Source organism: Mobula hypostoma, chromosome 5 (assembly GCF_963921235.1).
Source record: "Mobula hypostoma chromosome 5, sMobHyp1.1, whole genome shotgun sequence".
Lineage (NCBI taxonomy): Eukaryota > Metazoa > Chordata > Chondrichthyes > Myliobatiformes > Myliobatidae > Mobula > Mobula hypostoma.
The window spans coordinates 112,014,623-112,040,270 of record NC_086101.1 but is presented as its reverse complement, the minus strand read 5'-3'; the positions used below and the strand labels follow the sequence as shown (position 1 = coordinate 112,040,270).

General features: G+C 43.1%; 1 protein-coding gene across 5 annotated transcripts in view; it reads left to right on the top strand.

Annotated features, from left to right (window-relative positions):
• Positions 1–25,648, top strand: part of LOC134346260 (uncharacterized) — a 69,000-nt gene that overhangs the window by 26,579 nt on the left and 16,773 nt on the right. For all 5 annotated transcript variants that reach the window (XM_063047602.1, XM_063047601.1, XM_063047603.1 and 2 more), the window contains exons 2-5: positions 1,345–1,554; positions 3,774–3,945; positions 9,507–9,619; positions 21,225–21,373. In XM_063047602.1, coding sequence (XP_062903672.1) covers positions 1,410–1,554; positions 3,774–3,945; positions 9,507–9,619; positions 21,225–21,373 — 579 coding nt within the window. In that variant the 5' untranslated portion in view covers positions 1,345–1,409. The remainder of the gene's footprint in view (positions 1–1,344; positions 1,555–3,773; positions 3,946–9,506; positions 9,620–21,224; positions 21,374–25,648) is intronic.

Sequence of the window (25,648 nt, the reverse complement as noted above, 5' to 3'; positions counted from 1 at the left end):
TCCTCCTCTTTGTCCATTATCCCAGCTGGACCCACCCCCAGTCAGCCCTGCCCAGCTCTAACTCTCCTGTTCCCTGGGTGACTGGCTCCTCCGGAAGAGCCCCCTCTGCACCTCATGCCCTCCCCAATAGGAACACAGCCCCTCCCTCACCAAGACCTTCACTTTCTTGCCTTGCCTCGGTCTTTCTCCGGATGCTCTTTTCCTCAAACGTAAGTGTGTCTCCTCTGCCAGCTGGACATCATCTAATCACCCAACTCAAACTGGACTTCAGATAGACCCCCCATTCATTCCTAACCCTAACTACCAGCTCCTCATCCTTCACCCAATGCGCTGCCACACTAGTTGCACTTTTCCTCGAATGCCTCTGAACTTTTGTTTGCCACCTTCTTCCTTTCCCCACCCATTGTCCAGTCCTTGGAAGTCGCGATATTAATGGCGGTACCACTTGCCTTGGAGGCTCCTGAGAGGTAGCCACATTGACTGTTCATGTTGTGTCTGACTTAATGGAACTTGTCCATAGATAGTGCTTTGATCCTTTTGTGGTGCACAACTGTAATCTGGTGATCTAATTGTCTCATTCCACCCAAGACTCCTTCCCTTTTAACGTCAACCCGCATCCGTTGCCAGTAAAAGGCCGTGACACAAATATTGAAACCAGTGTTTACACTGGTTTTTATCGCCTTTCTTCTATTTAGGATTGCAAAAAGGGATTACTTTTGTCACATGGACGTTGAAACAAAGAAACATATGTAGTCTGCAAGTTGCCACACTTCTGGTGCCAACATAGCGTGCCCACGACTTGCTAACCGTAACCTGTATGTCCTTGAGATGTGGAAGGAAACCCACAGTCAGAGGGAGAACATACAAACTTCTGAGTCCTGATGAAGGGTCTCAGCCCAAAATGTCAACTGTTTACTCTTTTCCATGTCTGGCTTGCTGAGTCCCTCCAGCATTTTGTGTGCGTTGCTTTCGATTTCCAGCATTTGCAGATTTTTTTTTTCATGTTTGTCATACAAAGCCATTACAGTAATTGAACCAGAATCTTATAACTGGCACTGTAATACTGTTATGCTAACTGCTACTAGGTTACTGCTAGTATTAGATCCTGATTAAGACAAATAGTCAAAGCAGACCATGGAATCAAATGTTTGATATTCTGAGTTCTTCATTGTACAGCTAAGAATAATAACGCATCCCTTTCACATTCAAGAAGATAGGCTACCTTAAAAAGTATCTTAAGAGTTGACCTAATGCCAATGTCAATCCAGCTCACTGTACCATATACTTTTAGATAACCAGGTTCAAGGTGTGGGTGGAGATTGGTAACCTGCTATTGTATTTTAGATTCTTGGTGTTGGGACCTCCTTCAATGATGCAACAACTTAATTTGTCGATACTTTGAAAGCGGGATGGAAGGCGATGATAATAAATCGTCAAGTCCGGGAGCCAGTCAAGAGTTTCTGGCAACGTCGCAGGTGGCTGGGAGCCCCCCAAGCCAAAGTGGACAACCCACTCCTGAAAACAGAACTGGCTACAGACCTGCGTGGGATGAAGGTAAGTATTTCCATGATTTGGTACCGGACTTGTACCAGATTCCTTTGTGGGGTTTGTGGCAACATCTGATGTCCAGAGAAACACAGGTTGCTCACTTTATTTTTGTTTTCCTCTTCCTGGAGTGTTTGTCCTCTCTTTAATAGTACTAAGCCATGCTGTTTCCATAGACACCAGAAGCTGGCCATCCTTCAAGCTTAGCTAGTGAGAGGTGCCAGCCTGTTCAGCTGGAGAAAGCATCGCACCACCTTCTCTGCTTTATTCTGACCAGTTCTCACTGGAAAGTGACCGGACATTAAAAAGTCTGGTTGATTCTGGTTACTGCAGGGAATGCTTTCTCAGTGACTCCCTTGTCCATTCATCCCTCCTACTAATCCTACATTCACCTCTTTCCTCATCACTATTCGGGGCCTCTTCCAGGTGTGGGAACACTTAATTTGGCGATTTTGTTGGGGTCACCTTCTGTATGTGGTGCTCGCGGTGTGGCCTCCTCTACGTCAGCGAGACCCGGTGCAGATTGGGGGACTGCTTTGCTGAGTAACTTTGCTCCGTCTGCAATAGGCAGGATTTCCTAGTGGCCAGTCATTTTAATTCCACTGCCCATTCGGTGCATGGCTTTCTCTACTATTATGGTGAGGCCACTCTCAGGTTGGAGGAAAAACACTTCATATTCTGTCTCGGTAGTCTCCAACCTGACAGCATGAGTATTGATTTCTTTCGCCTTAAGTAATTTCTACCCAATCCCCTTCTCTCTTCATTCCCAGTTCTGACTCCCCTCTTACCCCTTCTCTTCTCCTCAACAACCCATCACCCCTCTCTGGTGCCTGTCCTCCTTGACTTTCTTCCATGGTCCATTCTCCTCTCCTATTCGATTCCTCCTCCTTTACCTTATCCATCTGTTACCTCTCAGCTTCTCACTTCATCCACTCTCCCCAACCCACCGCCTACAAACTTGTACTCTCTCCCTCCCCCCCCCCCACATTATTTTGGCTTCTTTCCTCTCCTTTTCGTCCTGGCAAAGGGTCCTGGCCCAAGCGTCAATGGTTCATTCCCCTCCATAGATGCTGCCTGACCTGCTGAGTTCCTCCAGCATTTTTTGTGCATTGTTCTGGATTTCCAGCATCTGTAGAATCTCTTGCATTTCTTGTTGACTCTTACTTGAAGCATCTAACAGCAGAAGCCAATGCATTCAAACTGGGAAACTACCTGTCGTGTGGTTAGTAAGTCCAGCAATGGCTGTTCTCCCCGATATTGTTGTTGTGCAACTTTACCTATGGTCTGGTGCAAGTCTTCTACTCGTGAGACATAATCAAATCCTTATGTGATTTTGCTTCAATGAAGGAGGAAAATTATTCTTCCTGCAATGTGTTTTTAAAAACAAGACACAGATTTAAAAATAATAGAATGGGAGAAAAAATAAACATATCTTTTACATTTTAAGAACTGGACTGCACTGCCATGAAAGGTAGTCTATTTATTGACCAAGATATACAGCATGGAATAGGCCCTTCAAGCCATGCCACTACAACAACCCCCGACAACCCCAATTTAACCGTAACCTAATCAAGGGCAATTTACAATGACCAGTTAACCTACCTGGTACATCTTTGGATTAAAACAGATCTAAAAACAATTAGGGTTAGGGATCAGAAGACCAATTGTCAAATATTATGGGGACACGGGTGTTTGGGACACTTTTATCGAGTCAGCGCTGGCATGGGGAGGGCTGATAGCTTCCCTGCTTTGAGATTCAATCCCGTGCTCTGCAGAGTCTTGGCAATTGCTGACACTTTTTCTTTCCCCCTTTCTGGTCTGGCAAGTCTTTTTAAATAACTGTTAGCAGGGGTCACAGTTATTTAAAACCCTGAACAGGGGTCAGGGGTCACCATTTCCAATTAAACAATCTTGGTACAAAATGTTCCTGCCACTGCCCTTACTTTACAATGGATGGGAGCCAATTAAACTTTACCTCGCTTGCTGACTGATGATGGAGGCAAAGTTGCTGTCTGATAGGTTGCTGATGGCAACTGGGTGCACTGTACTTTCGAGAGCCGTGAGATGGGATTAACCTAAAGGTTATTTTTAGCCTGCAAGGAATTGGGGCCAAATGGCCTTTTTCCCTGCTGTAATTTAGTACAATTCAGTAACTAAACCATACCCACCCTTACAGCTGCTTTGCAGCTTTTCGAGCAACTTAACCGAGCTGCAGTTTCTTTTGACAGAAAAGGAACTTGACTGGAATTCTGCATCACTGATGGAAAGAGTGCAAGGCAACTGTGCAGGAAGGTCAGAGAACCAAACCTGGGATTGGTCTTCGGAGTCGGACACGGATGCTTTCGATTTGGACAGCAATGTGTCTGAGGAGGAGCTAAATGAAGAATATGACTATCTCAGGTATTGCCTGCAAGACAACTGTGGATAGGTTTTACGGGCTCCTCTAAACATATGCATTTCATTCCACTGTTGTGTCGTATAATCTAAACTGTTAAAAATGGCATCCTCCACATAGATTACTGCAGTTTGGACCATGAACGCTCTTGCAGTTAAACTTGTAAAAAGTTCTAAAGGTAGTTTCGGCTCATTTTTATTTAACCTATTTTAAACTGGATTAGAAATAAGAATTGCCAGTCAGCCAATGTTTGAGGACAGAAACAATTAATGTTTTGGATGTTAACGTAACAATCTTGTAAAAATTGGCTATGAATTTTGTTTACTGTATGTTTTTCTTATGAATGCTGCTAACGTGATGCATGTGCCGGTGATGCTGCTGGAAGGAAGTTTTTCATTGCACCTGTTCATAAATGGTCAAAGTAAATTTATTATCAAAGTTCAACTATCGGTGGAGGACAGGGGAGCTTGAAGTAAGTGTTGAATGAACTTCCAGCAGAAGTGGTAGAGGCAGGTTCGATATTATCATTTAGAGAAAAATTGGATAGATATATGGACAGGAAAGGAATGGAGGGTTATGGGCTGAGTGCTGGTTGGTGGGACTAGGCGAGAGTAGCGTTCGGCACGGACTAGAAGGGCCGAGATGGCCTGTTTCCGTGCTGTAATTGTTATATGGTTATATGGTTAAAGTATATATACAACCTTGAGACTCAGTTCTTGCAGACATTCAGAGTAGAACAAAGAAATACAAGAGAATCGATGGCTGACATACAACCAATGTGCAAAAGAACATTGTAGAACATGCAGAGGAGGGGTTCCCAACCTTGTATATTAATACCATGGACCCCTACCATTAGCTGAGGGATCTATGGACCTCAGGTTGGGAACCTCTGATGGAGAGCGTAGGACAGTTCTCCAGTTCTCTATCATCCATGTACTTATCTATCCAAGAGTCTCTTAAATGCCCCCAATGTATCTGCTTCCACCACCATGCCTGGCAGGGCGTTCCACACGCCCACCACTCTCTGTGCTTTTTAAAAAAAAACTTCGGACTTCTCTCCTATACTTTCCCCCAATCACATTAAAATTATGCCCCCTCATATTCGCCATGTATCTGTGCAGATGACAATGAATTCAACTGTTGGATGAGTGATCTTTCATCAGAGACAGACTGACCTGATCCATCGTCTCAATCTTTATTTATTTATTTGTTGAGATACGGATACGGAATAGGTCCTTACGGCCCCTCAAGCGGCGCTGCCCAGCAATATCCCAATTTAATCCTCATCACAGGACAATTTACAATGACCAATTAATCTACCAACTGGTATGTCTTTGGGCTGTGGGAGTAAATCAGATCACCTGGAGAAAACCCATGCAGTCACAGGAAAATGTGCAAACTCCTTACAGGCAGTGGTGGGTATTTGACCCGGGTTGCTGATACTGTGAAGCGTTGTGCTAACCACTATGCTAACGTGCTGCCCCTAAGTGTTGACTATCCCTTTGCCTCCACAAATGCTACCTGTCCCTCAGAGTTTGTTGGGTTTTTTTTGCCCTTTCTTCAGACCAGGGGCGGGAGTGGGAATAAAAACGAAGAATTCAGGAAAAGGAAATTGTTGGGAAAGGAGAGGACGACTAAAGAGAGAAAGTGAAAGGGACGTTTTCTGATTTGATGGGAGGTAGGAGAGATTTGTTGGCGGGATGAAGGCATAAGGTAAGAGCATTCTGGCGTCTTCCCCCTCCCTTCTCAGTCATGAAGAAGGGTCTCGGCCTGATACGTTAACTGTTTATTAATTTCCATTGATGCTGCCTGACCTTCTGGGTTCCTCCTGCATTTCGTGTGTGTTGCTAGGGTAAGAGTATTCAATAATGGGGCAGGAAAGATGGATTGAGGTGAGATGTAAAGATAAATAGGGTTGTTATGTATTACACGTTAGGTTGCAATGGCTCCTGGCAGGAGACTGTTATTATATTTCTATATTTATCAGCTGTACCATTTTATACAGATACAGAATATTGCTTGAATAATTTTCTTCTTTGGCCTTGGAACTGCATTGGTATTTCACAGTGTAAAGTCCATACTGAAGTTTTCAAAGTCAAAGTAAATTTATTATCAAAGTACTTATATGTTACCATATACTACTCTGAGATTCAATTTTCTTGCAGGAAAATAAAGAAATACAATATAATTTATGAAAAACTATACAAAAACAAAGATTGACAAACAATTAATGTGCGCAAGACGATAAATTGTGCAAATGTAAAAAAAAAATGGAGAACATGAGTTGTGGAGTCCTTGAAAATGAATCTCTAAGTTGTAAGTTGCTTGGCCTGCTGCGTTCACCAGCAACTTTGATGTATGTTGCTCTAAGTTGTAGAATCAGTTCAGTATTGAGTGAAATTATCCACTCTGGTTCAGGAGCCTGATGGGTAATAACTGTTCCTGAATCTGGTGATTGGGTCCAACAGCTCCTGTATGTCCTGAACTTTGCACAACCTACAAACTCGCTTTCAAGGACTCTACAACTCATGCTCTCAGTATTATTTTTTTGTATTTGCACAATTGGTTGTTTTGTCAGTCTATGTTTATGCATGGTAGTAGTGAGAAGATGATGGGGGGGGGTGGTCCTTGATGATGGATACAGCTTTCTTGTGGCTACGCTCCTTGTACATGTGCTCAGTGGTGGGGAGGGCTTTGCCTGTAATAGACTGAGTTCTATCCACCACTTTCCGTAGACTTCTATTCCTGGGCATTGGTGTTTCAATGTAAGTGCATAAATGGGTCTTGCTTCCAACTGGTTTGTATTGGTACTTATAGTTCACATGACTCTACACCCACATCCCTGTAAATATAATATTTATTCCTTGTTTTCACTGGACTTGATAAATTTCCCACTTCAATACATTTGTTCTCTTCCCCTCAATCTTTCCATATGGGAATGATTTCCACTTGCTGGAGAAGGAACTGTTCCCGGAATCCCTCGTTGGATTCATCAACAACTGTGTTGCGTGGGCATCCTCTGCTGAGTCTAAAGCAAAGTGAAAGTTGTGTATCAACATTTGGGTCAAGCTTTGTGTGGCAGGGACCTCACCTGATCCTAGTTTGAGATGTACAAAATCCGATCCTATTAAGGCACTGTAGTGTAGAAGTAAGGGGATTGACTTGGGTTCAATTCCACTGTTGTAAGTAAGGAGTTTGTATGTTCTCCCCGTGAGCTCGTGGGTTTTCTCCAGGTATTGCAGTTTCCTATCACATTCCAAAGACATATGGGTTAGTAGGTTAATTGATCATGTAATTGGGCAGCACAGACACAGACTGGAAGGCCTGTTACCTTGTTGTATCTATAAATAAGTAGTAAACATTGCTGCCATTAGACTGTGATCAGAAAAGGTTTACGAAAATGATCCAGGAATGAAAGTGTTAACATATGAGGAGCCTTTGATGTCTCTGGCCCTGTATTTGCTGAAGTTTGGAAGAATGCGGGGGGGGGGAGGGGATTTCACTGAAACCTATCAAATTCTGAAATATCTAGATAGACTGGACATGGAGAGGATCTTTCCTATAGTGGGTATGTGTAGGACCAGAGGGCACAGCCTCTGAATAGAGGAACATCCCTTTAAAACAGAAATATGGAGGAATTTCTTTCACCAGAGGGTGATGAATCTCTAGATTTCATTGCCACAGATAAAATGTGGAGGCCAAGACATCGAGCATATTTAAAGTAGAGGTTGATCAGTTCTTGATTAGTAAGGCCAATAAAGATTACGGGGAGAAGGCAGGAGAATGGGGTTGACTTATGTAGCTGGCATTTAGGGCAGCAATGAAAGTCCTCCACCTCTGTCAATCTTTGGCCATCTTGTCCATTGTGCCCCAGGTGTAATTCAGGGTCCTCATTTTTGCCTTTGTGGTACAGAGATAAGGTACCTTTGTTCTCCCACATTTTCTCCACCCTTCAGGGGTCCAACTAAGTGCTGTCTTGATGATGGAGTTGGCCTCCTCTCATCACATGCCTAATCCATCTCCAATGTTTCCTCATCATGATTGTGTCCACGCCCTCTTGATGACACTGAAGCACCAGGACACGATTGGAGAGCTTTCACAGCTGGAAGATACGGAGGATGCTCGTGGTGTGGAATGGCTACAGCTTGGCAAGTTCACTCTCTGACATGCGCCAGCCTTCTGACCTGTACAAGAGTGCGGACAGAACACAGCTCTGGTACAGCTTCACCTTGGTGTGGATGCTGTACTTGGTTGATCCCCACATGTTGCTCATTGATCTGAAGATGTTCCTAGCTTTGCTGAGATTGCACTGGATGTCTTCATTGGTCCTGCCATCCTGCCAAATGATGCTGCCCAGTTAGGTGAATCTGCTGATGCTGGATAAGTCGATGCTATATCCCTTTATGGGAGCAAGAGACCATTGAGGGTCATGGTGTCAGTCTTTCTCGGGTTAACTCTTGAGTCCAACCTGTCCACCAAAGTTACACAAGTAGAATGGGGTTGAAAGTGAAAGTAAGTCAACCATAATCGAATGGTGAAGAAGATTTGATGGGCTGAATGGCCTAATTATAGTCTGTGTCTAATGGTCTTGTAGTCTATGCAACAAATAGTGTCAATTAATCAGAATCAGGTTTAATATCACCAACATGTCGTGAAATTTGGTAACTGTCCAGCAGCAGTGCAATGCAATACATGATAAATATAGAAAAAAAAGAATTACAGTAAATATATATATTAAATAGTTAAATTAAATAAGCAGTTCAAAAGCAGAAATAAAATAAGTATTGATGTAGTGTTCATGGGTTCAATGACTATTCAGAAATCAGATGGCAGAGGGCAAGAAGCCGTTCCTGAATTGTTGAGCGTGTGCCTTCAGGCTTCTGTACCTCCCTGATGGTAGCAATGAGAAGAGGGCATGTCCTGGGTGAAGGGAATCCTTAATGATAGATGCTGTCTTTTTGAGGCACTGCTGTGTGAACATGTTTTGGATACTATGGAGATGAGTGCCCATGATGGAGTTGACTGAGTTTGCAGCTCTCTGCAGCTTACTTCGATCCTGTGCAGTAGCAACTGCCCACACCCCCCGCCCCCATACCAGATGGTGATGCAGCCATGTTAGAATGCTCTCCATGGTATATCTGTAGAAATTTTCAAGTGGTTTGGGTGACATATCAAATCTTCTCAAACTCCTAATGAAGTATAACCACTGCCGTGCCTTCTTTATAGCTGCGTCGATATGTTGGGTCAATGTCAACACACAGGATCTTGATATTGTTCATTTTCTCTACTTCTGATCCTGCTATGAGGACTGGTGTGTGTTCCCTTGTCTTAGCCTTTCTGAAGTCCACAATAAACTCTTTGGTCTTACTGATGTTGAGTGCAAGTTTGTTGCTGTGACACCACTCAACCAGTTGGTATATCTTGTTCCTATATGCCCTCCCGTCACCATCTGAGATTCAGCCAACAATGGTTGCAAATGGATGTGATTTGCTTGCCAGGTCTGAAATGGTAGGGATATACTAGAGTTTGGAGTCATGAATCTTATGTTCATTCTTCCTTTTTGTAGGTCTCTGCTGCAGATCGTTGGGAAACCTCCCCCATTTCGCTATTATACTGAATTTGAAAATGCAATGAACAGTCCAAGAACAGGGAGCTCTTTCCCTTTTCTGCATGCCGGAGGTAAGAGAACTCTTTCCCTTTTCTGTGTGCCAGAGGTAAGATAATTGGAGAGTTTATGGGGAAAGTAACAGTGTGCCTTCTGATGCATACCTGGTAACCAATGTTCCCTCTAATTTTTAGTAGTCAGTGTGCGCAAAAATCTTACGTTGTACAAATTTTTTCCTGTGACAAAAGTACGTGCGCACTGAGTGCACACATGGGACAGTCTATGTAGGTTTACAAAATATTTGACATAAAACTACACAGAATAACAACAAAATAACATACATATTTAAGTCACGCACACAAAAAGTGCTGGTGAACACAGCAGGCCAGGCAGCATCTGTAGGAAGAGGTACAGTCGACGTTTCGGGCCGAGACCCTTCGTCAGGACTAACTGAAAGAAGAGATAGTTAGAGATTTGAAAGTGGGAGGGGGAGGGGGAGATCCGAAATGATAGGAGAAGACAGGAGGGGGAGGGATGGAGCTAAGAGCTGGAAAGTTGATTGGCAAAAGGGATATGAGGCTGGCGAAGGGAGAGGATCATGGGACAGGAGGCCTAGGGAGAAAGAAGGGTCGTGGGGGGGGAGCCCAGAGGATGGGCAAGGAGTTATAGTGAGAGGGACAGAGGGAGAAAAAAGAGAGGGGAAAAAAAGGGAAAGAAAAAAATCATAATAATGATAATAAATAAGGGATGGGGTACGAAGGAGAGGAGGGGCATTAACGGAAGTTAGAGAAGTGAATGTTTATGTCATCAGGTTGGAAATATTTAATTTTTATCATATTTAAGTCACTCAGTTTTTTTTTCTCTCTCCTGTCTTTGGCATTTACCCATTCTTTGTAAACTCTATCTCGACTAATAGAACTTCCATCCCATTGATAGCTTTTGATTCTCATTAACATATCCAAATGACATTCACCTAAACGGTTTCTCAGCTTGTTTTTGAGTTGATTTATTAGGCTAAAACCTCGCTCACAGTCCGCACTAGATGCAAGAAAGGTTCCCCCAATGTCCATCAACTGTGCAAGGTCAGAAAGCTGTTCATTTTGAAGTACAAATGCCACCATTTGAGCAAAGTTTGAAATCGGTTTGGATTTAATTTTTTCTTGTACGGAAAATTTGAAATCATTAAACTGCCTAACTATTTTGATATTTTCAGCTAGAAAATCATGATATTTCAGACATAAGGCATTAACTCGTTCATCACCAAATGTGAAGTCACAATCTGCAAGTGCCGAGAAATCAAAAGCTGACCATTCTTGTACCCCAACTTTGATCTCCTCTGGGTTTGATCATTTTCGCTCTCACTCATCTGCACTCAACCTTAACATGCGTAGCACTCCTGTAACAGATAATGACGGGTTCTGTTGCCTGAGCTTTTGTACACCGTCCAAATGCGATTTACTTGCCAAATGACGCTTCAAAAAGTCAAGTTTCGGAATATCGTCCCACTTCTTTCCACTAGCAAATTCTCCAGCAACTTTCGCATCACGACAATACAAGCAGATAACTCCAGTTTCCGAATCATACATAAATATTTCTCATAGCTGAACATTCATGACCTCATGAGCTTTCGGTGTAACAGTGTCTACTATTTTGTTAAGCCATTCAACCTTAAACAAATCTGCAGTTCTTTTGTGCTTCACCCCCTTCGCTTCTTTTGAATTTGATACAGTGAATCAATATTTTTCCAATAAAAACTTAGTGAGCTACCTACAGGATTTGAAACAGATCTTTGTAAATGTTACAATATGAACACTGTCCATCAAACATGGCTACCGCCGTGATGCAGCTGTACAAACCGGAACAGGATAGGTGAGGTGACGTAAATTAGCGACGTGCATCGTGGTATTTGAAAAACCGACTATTTAACAGAAACAGTTAGCTAAAAGATTATTTTCAATAAGTATAATTATTAACTACTACATTATTTTAGGTAACTAACCTTTTGTGCGCACATTAATTTCCTTTGTGCGCTAGTTGAAAAACTTGTGTGCACGCGCACAGCTTAGAGGGACCTATGCTGGTAACAATAATGAGGAAATTGATTTAATTCCGGTGTCCTTCAGACTGCTCCCTCTCAATCACTGTGGGAGACCAAGAAGCCAGCAGATATTGCCCATCTCTTAGTTATCCTGATGATGAACATTTCAAGTTTGAGTTCGGAATCGAATTCATTTGACCCTGATGCTGCCAAACATGTGTGCTTGAGCATGTTGTAAGATTCCATATTGTAATACCCAATTGGAGGCAGTTGGTGGTGATGATAGCTGTAGTAATTAATGCAGACCATTGAAGTCCAGAAGTTCAAAATGCATTTATTATCAAAGTGTCTGTACACTATACAACCTTGAGATTTGTCTCCTTACAGACAGCCACAAAACAAAGAAACCCAATACAGCCCATTTTAAAAAAAAAGCTGTCAAACCCCCAATGTACAGAAAAAAACTACATTATGCAAACAATAAAAGAAAGCAAATAGAATTTTAGAATTTATTTAAATCTTACATCCATCCCACAATGTGAGGGAGGAAAAATCTTTGTGTTATGACTCAGTCACAATATACAGACATGTGAATTTAAAAGTCTAATGGCTTGTAGAAGCTGTCCCGTAGCCTGTTGGTCCTGACCTTAATGCTGCGGTACCATTTGCCAGATGGAAGCAGCTGAAACAGTTTGCGGTTGGGGTGACCGATGACCCCGATGATCTTCCAGGCCTTCTTTCTGCACCTGCTGCTATAAATGACCTCATGAGGGAAGCTCGCATCTACAGGGGTGCTGGGCTGTCCGTACCACCCTCTGCAGTGCCCAGCGATCAAGGTTGGTGCAGTTCCTGTACCAGGCGATGATGCAGCTAGTCAGTATGCTCTCAATGATTCCCCTGTAGAAGGTCTTGAGGATTTGGGGGCTCACGCTGAACTTCATCAGTTGCTTGAGGTGGAAGAGATGCTGTTGTGCTTTTTTTGCCACGAAGCCAGTGTGTACGGTCCAGGTGAGATCATCGTGCAAGCTCAATTTCAACGTTTTAAGAGAAGTTTGGATAGGTACATGGGTGGTAGGGGTGTGGAGGGCCGTGTCTCGGTGCAGGTTGATGAGAGAATGCAGTTTAAATGGTTCGGCATGAACTAGATGGGCCATAGGGCCTGTTTCTCTGCTGTACTTTTCTATAACTCTATCCTTCAGAGTCCAGAAATGTATCAATCTCTGCTGTGAATCTACTTGAGGGCCCAGCATCCAAGGCAACTTGGGATGGAATGTCTTAAATGTATATAGACTTCTTAAAATTGAGTTAATTTATTCATTCTCCTTCTGCTTTTTCTTAAATAACCAACCCTTCCCATCTCAAGCAACAATTTGCTTATTCAGAGGAGAAGGCCATTCCTACTTCCAACCAATCAGTCATCCCCACTCCCCCATTCCTGCTAGACCTGCAATTTATTCTCTCCTATGTGCCCACCAAGTCCTCTTTGCTGTTAATCTACACCAAGAAATAACTTGCAGTAGGCAATTAACTAACCAGGATACCTTGGGGATTTGGGAGAAAAATGGAATATCTGGAAAATTTGTGTGGTCACGGAAACAATATGCAAACTGCTCACAGACGATATCAGGGGTCGTGATCAAACCTGGGTCCTTGGAGCTGTGCGGCAGTGGCGCAAACTACCATGTTAGCAGCCACCCATGACTCCTCTTAATGTGCTCTATCAGTCTCTCTAAGGCACTTTTACTTGGGACCACTTCTTATGGTTTGAAACTGCTAAGTTTGGAGAAATCTACAGCATACAAGGACACCTTTCTGTCCAGCAAAACCAGATTGACTCGGCTCTTCCAATGTTTAGACCATGAGATAGGAGCAGAATTAGACCATCTGGGCCATCTAGCCTGCTCTGCAATTCTGTCATCGCTGATTTATTATTCCTCTTAACCCCATTTTCCTGCCTTCTCACAGTAACCTTTGACAATCTTACTAATCAAGAATCTATCAGCCTCTGCCTTAAAATATCCAGTATCTGTGGCATCTACCATACATGGCGATGAATTCCACAGATTCTCCACCCTCTGGCTAGAGAAACTTCTTCTTATCACTGTTCCAAAGTGACATCCATGTATTCTGAGGCTTTGCTGTTCGGTCCTAGACTCCCCCATTATAGGAGACATCCTCTCCACTTACACTCTGTCTAGGCCTTTTAATATTCAATAGGTTTCAATGAGATCAACCCTAATTCTTCTAAACTTCAGTGAGTGTAAGCCCAGAGCCATCAAACACTCCTCATAAGTTAACCCTTTTATTCATGGGATCATTCTTGTAAACCTTCTCTGTATTCTCTCCAATACAGGTTTCCCCCGCCATCCGAAGGTAGAGCGTACCTATGAAATGGTTCGTAAGCCGGAGTGTTATAAAGCGAAGAAGCAATTACCATTTATTTATATGGGAAAATTTTGTGAGCATTCGCAGACCCAAAAATAACCTACCAAATCATGCCAAATAACACACAAAACCTAAAATAACAGTAACATATAGTAAAAGCAGGAATGATATGATAAATACACAGCCTATATAAAGTAGAAATACTTTTCCATAATCATTGCCTGAACTGTTCTCAGTAGCGAAAATCTCACGCAAGCGCCATCGGCAAAAACACGGCGCAAGCGCTCTCCAGTAACCTTTAAGCTAAGAAGCTGCCAAATCATACCAAATAACACGTAAAAATACACAGCCGATATAAAGTAGAAATAATGTATGTACAGTGTAGTATCACTTACCGGAATTGGGACAGTGTTGAGCACACTGATAATGGTGTGTTAGGCTGAGTCAGAGGTTGGGGTGGTGCAGTGGCTCCCACCCTCTGGGCAGCGACCCGATACATTGCCGTGAAGCACGCAGGGGTCCAGCGGTAGCCGGGAGGCACACAGCACATCTTTAAGAAAAAAGCCGAAATAAACAAGCTAATTAATTAGGTGCTGCCCGACACGTAATTGTTGGCCCAGATCAGAGTCGATTGCCGATTGCATCGCCTCTGATCTGGGCCGACAACTACGTGCCGGGCAGTACCTAATTAATTAGCATGTTTATTTTGGCTTTTTTCTTAAAGATGTGCTGTGTGTCTCCCGGCTACTGCTGCGTTCCCGCGAATCGGTATCTGTCCGCGGCCTGGGTGTTGGGGTGGTGGGACACTGGAGTGTCATCTCATCGTCGTCTATTTCCATTAGAGCAGGCAGCTCATCTTCTTCTATCTCTGCCTGCTTTGATGTCGAAGGTCGAGGTTCGTCGTCTGCTGTGGCTGATGTGGAAGGCTTGCTTGACTGCTGAGCCTCGTGCGTTTTTCTATCATACAGTTCTTTGTAAGCACTCAAACTGTCCTGCAAATATCCCCTAAACCTACATACCCTTTCAAAATTAAAGTCGTACTTTATCATTACTCATTTGGTTTCGATTGTTATCCTTTCCTCATCAGCTCTTCATCTATCAGTTCTTGGTCATGGGATGCCAAAACCTCTTCAACATCATCTTTGTCAGCTTCCACAAGCCAAACTCACTTAGTCCTTACTTCGTTCACCACGATCAAAATGCTTAATTATGTCTAGTTTTACGCTAAGTGTAACATCCTTAGGAGCTCTTTCAGGCTTTTCCGATACCTTAGAACTCATCTCGCTAACGGCTGCTCACAGGCACGTGTTTAAGCAATGACGGCGAGAATGCAGTTCCAAATCCGGGGTGTGCGCTGCCTTTTATCGCGCACTGATTTTTTTCGTGCACTGCTTTTTTTGTAACAGTGAAAACACCTGTTAGTGAAAACAGGGTACTAATATAGGTCTTTCGTAACAGTGAGGTTTCGTAAAGCGAACGTTCGAAAAGCAGGGGACACCTGTACCAGCACATCCTTTATTAGATAGAGGGCCCAAAACTCCCAAGTTCAGTCTGACCAGTGTGTTATAAAGCCTCAGCATTACATCCTTGCTTTTATATTCTAGTCCTCTCAAAATGAATGTGTTAATTTAGAGCGAGAGAATCTGGGGAATGTTTTGCTCTTTGTCGCTATCTCAAGCAGTGAATTCTAGTCCTTTATTGCTTGTTTTATAATATCATTTTGTATGAATTCCCCATTGATCCAACTAATTTAAGTTTTTGCCACCAGACTGTAGATCAGATATACCTTCCAAGGCTTTTGTAGTTTTGAATACAGTGGATTCTGGTTAACTTGGACACATCAGGACTAGTACCTTTTGGCCCAATTAAGCGGCTGCCCCAATGAGTTAAAGTTTCATGGAAATGGTTAAAAAGCATAACAAATTCAAATTGAGTAACTCATTGTGCATTTAAATGAAATATGGAACAAATTAGAACACTACCAATACTGCTACAGTCCTACCAAACTGTGTATTGGTTCTAAAGAATTAATCGCTGCCGTTTTCTTTTGATTAACTGTACATGAACAAAATCAGTGGAGATACCCTAGTGCAGATAATGGACTACCTGCATAAAGATAATTTTTTTAAAAAATGGACCAAAAATCACTGCTTTTTGAATCAGCATCATTTGGCCCAAATAGATAATGTAACACAGTCACACACAACTGATGTTATTTAAAAACTGTTCACTCCATAATGTCTAATGGCTATTTCTCACGTCTCCAAGCCTGAATATTTGAAACTGAGGTGAGTAAAACATTTCCATATTGTCTTACTACTTGTTTCTCACCAACTATTAGTGACTAAAATTACTGCTTTTTAACACAAACACATGCAACTGATGTTATTTAAAAACTAATTGCTCTAAGCACTATGTAGTATCTAACAGCCAAGCAAATGCATGTGACTGACTCTAGTTGGAAACTGTTCCAGAACAGTCTGCTGCCCTAATTAAATGGTATAGTGTCCCATATAAACAAAGGGAAACCCGGATAGTTTCTGTATTTTGTTCTTTAAGAGCTGACCGAAATGCTAATGCAATGTTAGCATTAATTTCAAAAGGACTAGAATATAAAAACAAGGATGTAATGCTGAGGCTTTATAAGGCACTGGTGAGGCCTCGTTTGGAGTTGTGTGCGCAGTTTTGGGCCCCTTATCTAAGAAAGGATGTGATGACATTGGAGAGAGTTCAAAGGAGGTTCATAAAAATGATTCTGGGAATGAAAGACTTATCGTATGAAGAACATTTGGTGGTTCTGGGCCTGTACTTGCTAGAATTTAGAAGAGTGAGGAAGGAGTGATTTCATTGAAACTTCCCAAATGTTGAAAGGCCAAGATAGTGGATGTGGCGAAGATGTTCCCTATAGTGTGGGATTCAAAGACCAGAGCGCACAACCTCAGAATAGAGGGACATCCATTCAGAACGGAGATGAGGAGAAATTTCTTTAGCCAGAGGGTTGTGAATCTGAGGAATTCATTGCCACTGGCAGCTGTGGAGGCCATGTCACTGGGTGTATTTAAGGCAGAGTTTGCTAGATTCTTGATGAGTCAGGGAGTGAAAAGTTACTGGGAGAAGGCAGGAGAATGGGATTGAGAGGGAAATGAATTGTTAGCAGACAGGAAGCAAAGAGTAGGAATAAACGGGACCTTTTCAGAATGGCAGGCGGTGACTAGTGGGGTACCGCAAGGCTCAGTGCTGGGACCCCAGTTGTTTACAATATATATTAATGACTTGGATGAGGGAATTAAATGCAGCATCTCCAAGTTTGCGGATGACACAAAGCTGGGTGGCAGTGTTAGCAGTGAGGAGGATGCTAAGAGGATGCAGGGTGACTTGGATAGGTTGGGTGAGTGGGCAAACTCATGGCAGATGCAGATGCAATTTAATGTGGATAAATGTGAAGTTATCCACTTTGGTGGCAAAAATAGGAAAACAGATTATTATCTGAATGGTGGCCGATTAGGAAAAGGGGAGGTGCAACGAGACCTGGGTGTCATTATACACCAGTCATTGAAAGTGGGCATGCAGGTACAGCAGGCGGTGAAAAAGGCGAACGGTATGCTGGCATTTATAGCGAGAGGATTCGAGTACAGGAGCAGGGAGGTACTACTGCAGTTGTACAAGGCCTTGGTGAGACCACACCTGGAGTATTGTGTGCAGTTTTGGTCCCCTAATCTGAGGAAAGACATCTTTGCCATAGAGGGAGTACAAAGAAGGTTCACCAGATTGATTCCTGGGATGGCAGGTCTTTCATATGAAGAAAGACTGGATGAACTGGGCTTGTACTCGTTGGAATTTAGAAGATTGTGGGGGGATCTGATTGAAACGTATAAGATCCTAAAGGGATTGGACAGGCTAGATGCGGGAAGATTGTTCCCGATGTTGGGGAGGTCTAGAACGAGGGGTCACAGTTTGAGGATAAAGGGAAAGCCTTTTAGGACCGAGGTTAGGAAAAACTTCTTCACACAGAGAGTGGTGAATCTGTGGAATTCTCTGCCACAGCAAACTGTTGAGGCCAGTTCATTAGCTATGTTTAAAAGGAAGTTAGATATGGCCCTTGTGGCTACAGGGGTCAGGGGGTATGGAGGGAAGGCTGGGTTCTGAGTTGGATGATCAGCCATGATCATAATAAATGGCGGTGCAGGCTCGAAGGGCCGAATGGCCTACTCCTGCACCTATTTTCTATGTTTCTATGTTTCTATGAATTAGCCATAATCAAATGGTGGAGCAGGCTCAATGGGCCAAATGGCCTAGTTCTGCTCCTATGTCTTATGGAAATATATGGCTGCCTCAATTAACCAATGACCCAATTAACCAGAATCCTATTAATCCTAATTAATCTGTCTTTCATTCTTGTTCCAAAGACAATCCCTACCTAAGCAGTCTCTCCTGATAATTATAATTCTAGGAACATTCCTTCACCCTCTCTCGTGCTTCCTGTAATGTGGCAACCAGAACTGTACACAGTGCTCAAATGGTGGTCTAATTAATGTTGCATATAATTGAACCATGCTGTCTTTGTTCTTGTATTCATTTTCTTCACTAACAAAGGCAGGTATACCTTATGCCTTCAAAGTGTAAAGTAAATTTACTATCAAAGTATATATATGTCACCATATACTACCCTGAAATTTGTTTTCTTGCAGGCATTCACAATAGAACAAAGAAATACAGTAGAATTAGTGAAAAACAAACACAATAACAAACAACCAATGTGTAAAAGACACCTTATGCAAACAAAGACAAATAATAATAAATAAATCCATCAGTAAATACTGAGAACATGAGTCGTAGAGTCCTTGAAAGTGAGTCCATAGGTTAAACTTAACATCTTATCTACTGTTTCCCTCTCTCACCTTATCTCCTTACCTGCCCATCACCTCCCCCTGGAGCTCCTCCCCCTTCCCTTTCTTCCATGGTCTTCTGTCCTCTCCTATCAGATCCCTCCTTCTCCAGCCCTTTATCTCTCACCAATCAACTTCCCAGCTCTTTACTTCACCCCTCCCCCCTCCCGGTTTCATCTATCACCTGCCACTTTGTACTTCTTTCCCCCTTCTCCCCACATTCTTTGCCTGGCTCCTTCCCCCTTCCTATCTAATCCTAATGAAGAGTCTTAGTCCGAAATGTCGACTGTTTACTATTTTCCCGAGATGCAGCCTCGCCTGCTGAGTTGCTCCAGCGTTTTGTGTGTATTACATCTTATTTACATGTCCTGTTTGGGGTTTTGTGGTCATTCACCTCACGGTATCCTTCTACCTCTGCACCTGTCATTCCTAACTTTTAACAAAAGGAGGTTTTTAAAAAAATGAAAAATGCAGATACTGCTAATCAGAAATAAAAATAGAAAATCTTCAGAAATACTCAGCAGGTCAGGTAATATCTTATTTTTATTTAGAAATATAACATTTCATTTTATTTAGATAACAGCCTCTTTCAGGCCAATGAGCCTACACCACCCAATTACACTCATGTAACCAATCAAACCCACTAACGAGTACATCTTGGAAAGTGGAAGGACACCCATGCAGTCATGGGGAGAACGTACAAACTCCTTACAGATGACAGTGGGAATTGAACCCAAGTCGCCTTAATAGCATTACCCTACAGTGCCATCCTTAATAAGTGGAGAGGAAAACTGAGTTAATGCTCAGGGTCAAGGATCCTTTATCAAATGACCTGAAGCATTAATACTACTTCTCTTTCTAGCATTTTTCTGTCTTCAATGAAAGCCCTCTTGTATTGACACAATCCCCAGAAGAACCACTCAGTCACTGGTTAGCCCTCAGTGGGTACTTCAGCTTGTTTTACCTTTGAATACAGGTTTACCGCACCATTCGAAGGTAGGGCGTTCCTATGAAACGGTTCTTAAGCCGGAATGTCGTAAAGTGAAGAAGCAATTACCAAAAAATTTGTAAGCGTTCGCAGACCCAAAAAATAACCTACCAAATCATGCCAAATAACACATAAAACCTAAAATAACAGTAACATATAGTAAAAGCAGGATCGATATGATAAATACACAGCCTATATAAAGTAGAAATATTTTTCTGCAATAATTGCTGCACTGTCCACCGTAGCGAAAGTCTCACACAAGCACTCTCGGCAGAAGCACTCTCTCCAGTAACCTTTAAGCTATGAAGCTGCTAAATCATACCAAATAACACAAAAATACACAGCCTATATAAAGTAGAAATAATGTATGTACAGTGTAGTATCACTTACAGGAATCGGGAAGACGGTGAGCACACTGATGATGGTGTGTTAGGCTGAGTCGTCGGAGGTTGGGGTGGTGGGACACTGGGGTGTCATCTCATTGTCGTCTGTTTCCATCAGGGCAGGCAGGCCATCTTCTTCTATGTCTGCTTGCCTCGATGTCGAAGGTCGAGGTTCGTCATCTGCTGTGGCTGATGTGGAAGCCTTGAAAAACGACTGCTTAGCCTTGCGCATTTTACTATCATACAGTTCTTTGTAAGCACTCAAACCATCCTGCAAATATTGCCCTAAACTGACGTGGCCTTTCAAAATTAAAGTCGTACTTTTCTGCAATCATTGCAGTGTTGTCAGTTGCAGCGAAAATCTCACGTAGTTGCTTCACATTCAGTTCCTGGACGACTTCACTTTTGGTCCATTCACTACTGCATTCGGTTTCGATTGTTATCCTTTCCTCTTCCAATTGCATCAGCTCTTCATCTATCAGTTCTTGGTCATGGGATGCCAAAACCTCTTCAACATCATCTTCGTCAACTTCCACAAGCCAAACTCACTTTGTCCTTACTTCGTTCACCATGATCGAAACGCTTAATTATGTCTAGTTTTACACTAAGTGTAACAGCCTTACGAGCTCTTTTAGGCTTTTCCAATACTTTAGAACTGATCTTGCTAACGGATGCTCAAAATAAATCGACATAAAGCACAGATGCTCACAGGCACGTGTTTAAGCAATGCCAACTAGAATGCAGTTCCGGGGGAGGAGCTTGGCTGCTCGGGGCACGCACTGCCTTTTTTCACACTCTGCCTATTTTCATAACAGTGAAAACACCTGTTAGCGAAAGCAGGTAACTAATGTAGGTATTTCGTAACAGCGAGGTGTTGTAAAGCGAATGTTCGGAAAGCGGGGGACACCTGTACAGATTAGTTTATGTCCATGTTTGTAACAATGGAAGAGAGGTTCTGACCTATTGAGAATGTGAGAGTTGTTGGATCTTTTCACACAGTTTGTTCCAAGAAAGATCGCGAAGAAGGAAGAGAGTCTCCCAGCCGTGGGGATGATGGATTGTCATTGGACCAAGGTATATCTGCAACAGTTAACAGTGCTGATGAGGGAGAATCTTCGAGCTTAGGCGGTGTTTCCCAGAACAAAAAGGTTTGTACATTTGTTGTTACATTTTTATCTGTTTCATTTGACCCACTTTAAGCTTTCTGTGTTGTATGGGCTTTCTGATGCAATTCCTCTCCTGTCAAGCACTTTACAACGTGCCTCAGAGGTGGGTTAAGACAATTATCTGGCTCTTTCTTTGCCAAAAACACTAATTTTTACCCCTCTGACAGGCAGTGTAAAGGCCATTGACACTCTATGCTTTGTGGCAACATAGCTTCCAAATTTTATTTGTTTATTTATTTAATGAGATGCAGCATGGAATAGGCCCTTCTAGCCCGTCGAGCCACGCTGTCCAGCAAACTTCTGGTTTAATCCTAGCCTAATCACGAGACAACTTACAATGTCCAATTAATCTACCAATTGGTATGCCTTTGGACAGTGGGATGAAACCAGAGGAAGCCTATGTGATCACAGGAAGAACATAGAAACTCCTTACAGGGAATTGAGCCCGAGTTGCCTAACCACTATGCTACCGTGCTGCCCAACTTGTTCAGGCAATGATTCTGAAATAGCAGGGGACAGAGGGTCCAGTGAGATGGAGGAACTGAGGGAATACATGTTAGTAGGGAAGTGGTGTTAGGTAAATTGAAGGGATTAGAGGCAGATAAATCCCCAGGGCCAGATGGTCTGCATCCCAGAGTGCTTAAGGAAATAGCCCATGAAATAGTGGATGCATTAGTGATAATTTTTCAAAACTCTTTAGATTCTGGACTAGTTCCTGAGGATTGGAGGGTGGCTAATGTAACCCCACTTTTTGAAAAAGGAGGGAGAGAGAAACCGGGGAATTATAGACCGGTTAGCCTGACATCGGTGGTGGGGAAAATGCTAGAGTAAGTTATCAAAGATGTGATAACAGCACATTTGGAAAGCGGTGGAATCATCGGACAAAGTCAGCATGGATTTGTGAAAGGAAAATCATGTCTGACGAATCTCATAGAATTTTTTGAGGATGTAACTAGTAGAGTGGATAGGGGAGAACCAGTGGATGTGGTATATTTGGATTTTCAAAAGGCTTTGACAAGGTCCCACACAGGAGATTAGTGTGCAAACTTAAAGCACACGGTATTGGGGGTAAGGTATTGATGTAGATAGAGAATTGGTTAGCAGACAGGAAGCAAAGAGTGGGAATAAACGGGACCTTTTCAGAATGGCAGGCAGTGACTAGTGGGGTACCGCAAGGCTCAGTGCTGGGACCCCAGTTGTTTACAATATATATTAATGACTTAGATGAGAACATTAAATGCAGCATCTCCATGTTTGCAGATGACACAAAGCTGGGTGGCAGTGTTAGCTGTGAGGAGGATGCTAAGAGGATGCATGGTGACTTGGATAGGTTAGGTGAGTGGGCAAATGCATGGCAGATGCAATTTAATGTGGATAAATGTGAGGTTATCCACTTTGGTGGCAAAAACAGGAAAACAGATTATTATCTGAATGGTGGCCAATTAGGAAAAGGGGAGGTGCGACGAGACCTGGGTGTCATTATACACCAGTCATTGAAAGTGGGCATGCAGGTATAGCAGGTGGTGAAAAAGGCGAATGGTATACTGGCATTCATAGCAAGGGGATTTGAGTACAGGAGCAGGGAGGTACTACTGCAGTTGCAAAGGCCTTGGTGAAACCACATCTGGAGTATTGTGTGCAGTTTTGGTCCCCTAATCTGAGGAAAGACATTTTTGCCATAGAGGGAGTACAAAGAAGGTTCACCAGATTGATTCCTGGGCTGGCAGGACTTTCATATGATGAAAGACTGGATCGACTAGGCTTATACTTGTTGGAATTTAGAAGATTGAGGGGGGATCTTATTGAAACATATAAAATCCTAAAGGGATTGGACAGGCTAGATGCAGGAAGATTGTTCCCGATGTTGGGGAAGTCCAGAACGCGGGGTCACAGTTTGAGGATAAAGGGGAAGCCTTTTAGGACTGAGATGAGGAAAAACTTCTTCACACAGAGAGTGGTGAATCTGTGGAATTCTCTGCCACAGGAAACAGTTGAGGCCAGTTCATTGGCTATACTTAAGAGGGAGTTAGATATGGCCCTTGTGGCTAAAGGGATCAGGGGGTATGGGGGGGAATCAGGGTTCTGAGTTGGATGATCAGCCATGATCGTACTGAATGGCGGTGTAGGCTCGAAGGGCCGAATGGCCTACTCCTGCACCTATTTTCTATGTTTCTATGAAATTGTGGCACTTTCATTACGTTGGATGAACTCAGCAAGTCGGGCAGCATCAGTTAGAAACGATGAATCGATGTTTCAGGCCGGAACCCTTCGTCAGGACTGAAGAATGAAAGAGGGGGAAGGATTTGCAGAATGCTTGTAGCTTCAGTTGAAAGACCAGTAATTCGAAAGACAAAGGGGTGGGGGAGGGGAAGCATGATGTCATAGCCCTGAAAACAATGGGTAGTAGAAGAAGGAGGCGGAACCATGAGGGAGCTGGGGGAGGGGGTAGAGTGAAATAGGGATACAGGAAGGGAGGGGGAGGGAATTACTGGAAGCTGGAGAATTCTATGTTCATACCAAGGGGCTGGAGACTACCTAGACGGTATATGAGGTGTTGCTTCTCCAACCTGAGTTTAGCCTCATCATGGCAGTAGAGGAGGCCATGTATGGACCTATCTGAATGGGAAGCAGAGTTGAAGTGGGTGGCTACCGGGAGATCCTGTCTGTTGTGGCGGATGAAGTGGAGGTACTCGACGAAGCGGTCCCCCATTCTGCGTCGGGTTTCACCGATGTAGAGGAGGCCGCACCGGGAGCACCGGATGCAATAGATTGCATATGCAATACAATTCTGAAATCGTATTGGTTCATCCCTATAGTTGGAGCATGCACAATGCACAATCAGTGGGAGTTCCGATGTGCAAACTTACATGGTAGCTGTTCTTGGTGAACTGGGTGCCATGGTAGCGTGGCGGTTAGTCAGACGCTATTACAGCTGAGGATGTCTGAGTTCGGTGTTCAATTCTGACATCGTCTGGACGTCCTCCCTGTGGAATGCATGGGTTTTCTCCAGGTGCTATGGTTTCCTCCCACAGTCCAAAGATGTACCAGTTAGTAGGTTAATTGGTGATTGTAAATTAGGCTAGGGTTAAATTGGGGGCTTGCTGGACAGCGTGGCTCGAAGGCTATTCCACGCTGTATCTCAATAAATACATAAGAAAATAAATTTTCACATGCTAAATTGTGCTCAATTCAGCTTGCTCTTGCTTTGTCACAATTCCGCACCCTCAATTCCACCCCCCCCCACCACACACACCCATGCTAACTACTACAGATTCTTGGATCAAATCATCCTGGGGTTCCTGATTCCAGAGTGATCCCCTGAACCTCTGCCCCAAAACATCCTGATGACCTTTGACATGAGACAAGGCCAAGGCTGCAAGCATATCTCCTGTAAGGCCTTGTAACAAGTTTTGCTTTTGGAGATGTGTTTGATTGGTTGACTGCAGAATCTGACAATGAGTTAGATTTTTGCAGTTCTCCTGCTGTGCATACGAAGATGGCTTTGAAGTCAGTCTTAAGTTTTAAGTGACATGGACGTCCACAATCAGGACATGGAAACTATCTTGGATCTGGTGGTGGAGCAGTGACTAGATCTGCTTGGCACCTCTCTAGGTTGTTCTGAGGGATTCTAACCATGGCTCGCCAACTACTCTGGTCTTGTGCACTCTTCTCCACCTGTTTGGGAACAAGTTTTGTGCGCTTGGAGACGTAAAAAGCATCGCAATTGCTTTAAGTATTTAAAAATATTAAAACCAAAAGTTTTAAGCATTAAAATAAAGTAAAAAGAAACTTGCCTTTCCCTTCCTAATACCTTGGGTGTGATGCCTTAGTCAAGTAAATGTAGATTGGTAAATGGTTTATTATTGTCATGTGTACAGAGGTGCAGTGGGAAAAAAAATTGCAAAAATGCACCAGATTTGGCTGGTGGAGGTTTGTGGAGATACATTCCCCAGCAGAATCCAGAATGGCATCGGGCTGTGCCAGGCAGAGTCCTGCTGCAGAAACCTTAGGAATGCTGATGCACAGAGTGATATTGGGGTTATAAGTCATAATTCCTTGAAAATGGTTACAGGTTAATAGAGAATGAACATGGTATAGACTCAAGAGATTCTGCAGATGCTGGAAATCCAGAACAACACACACAAAATGCTAGAGAAACTTAGTAAGTCAAGCAGCCACTACAGAGGGGAATAATCAGTCGTCGTTTCAGGCCGAGACCCTTCATCAGGACTGAAAAGGGGAGATGAAGAAGCCAGA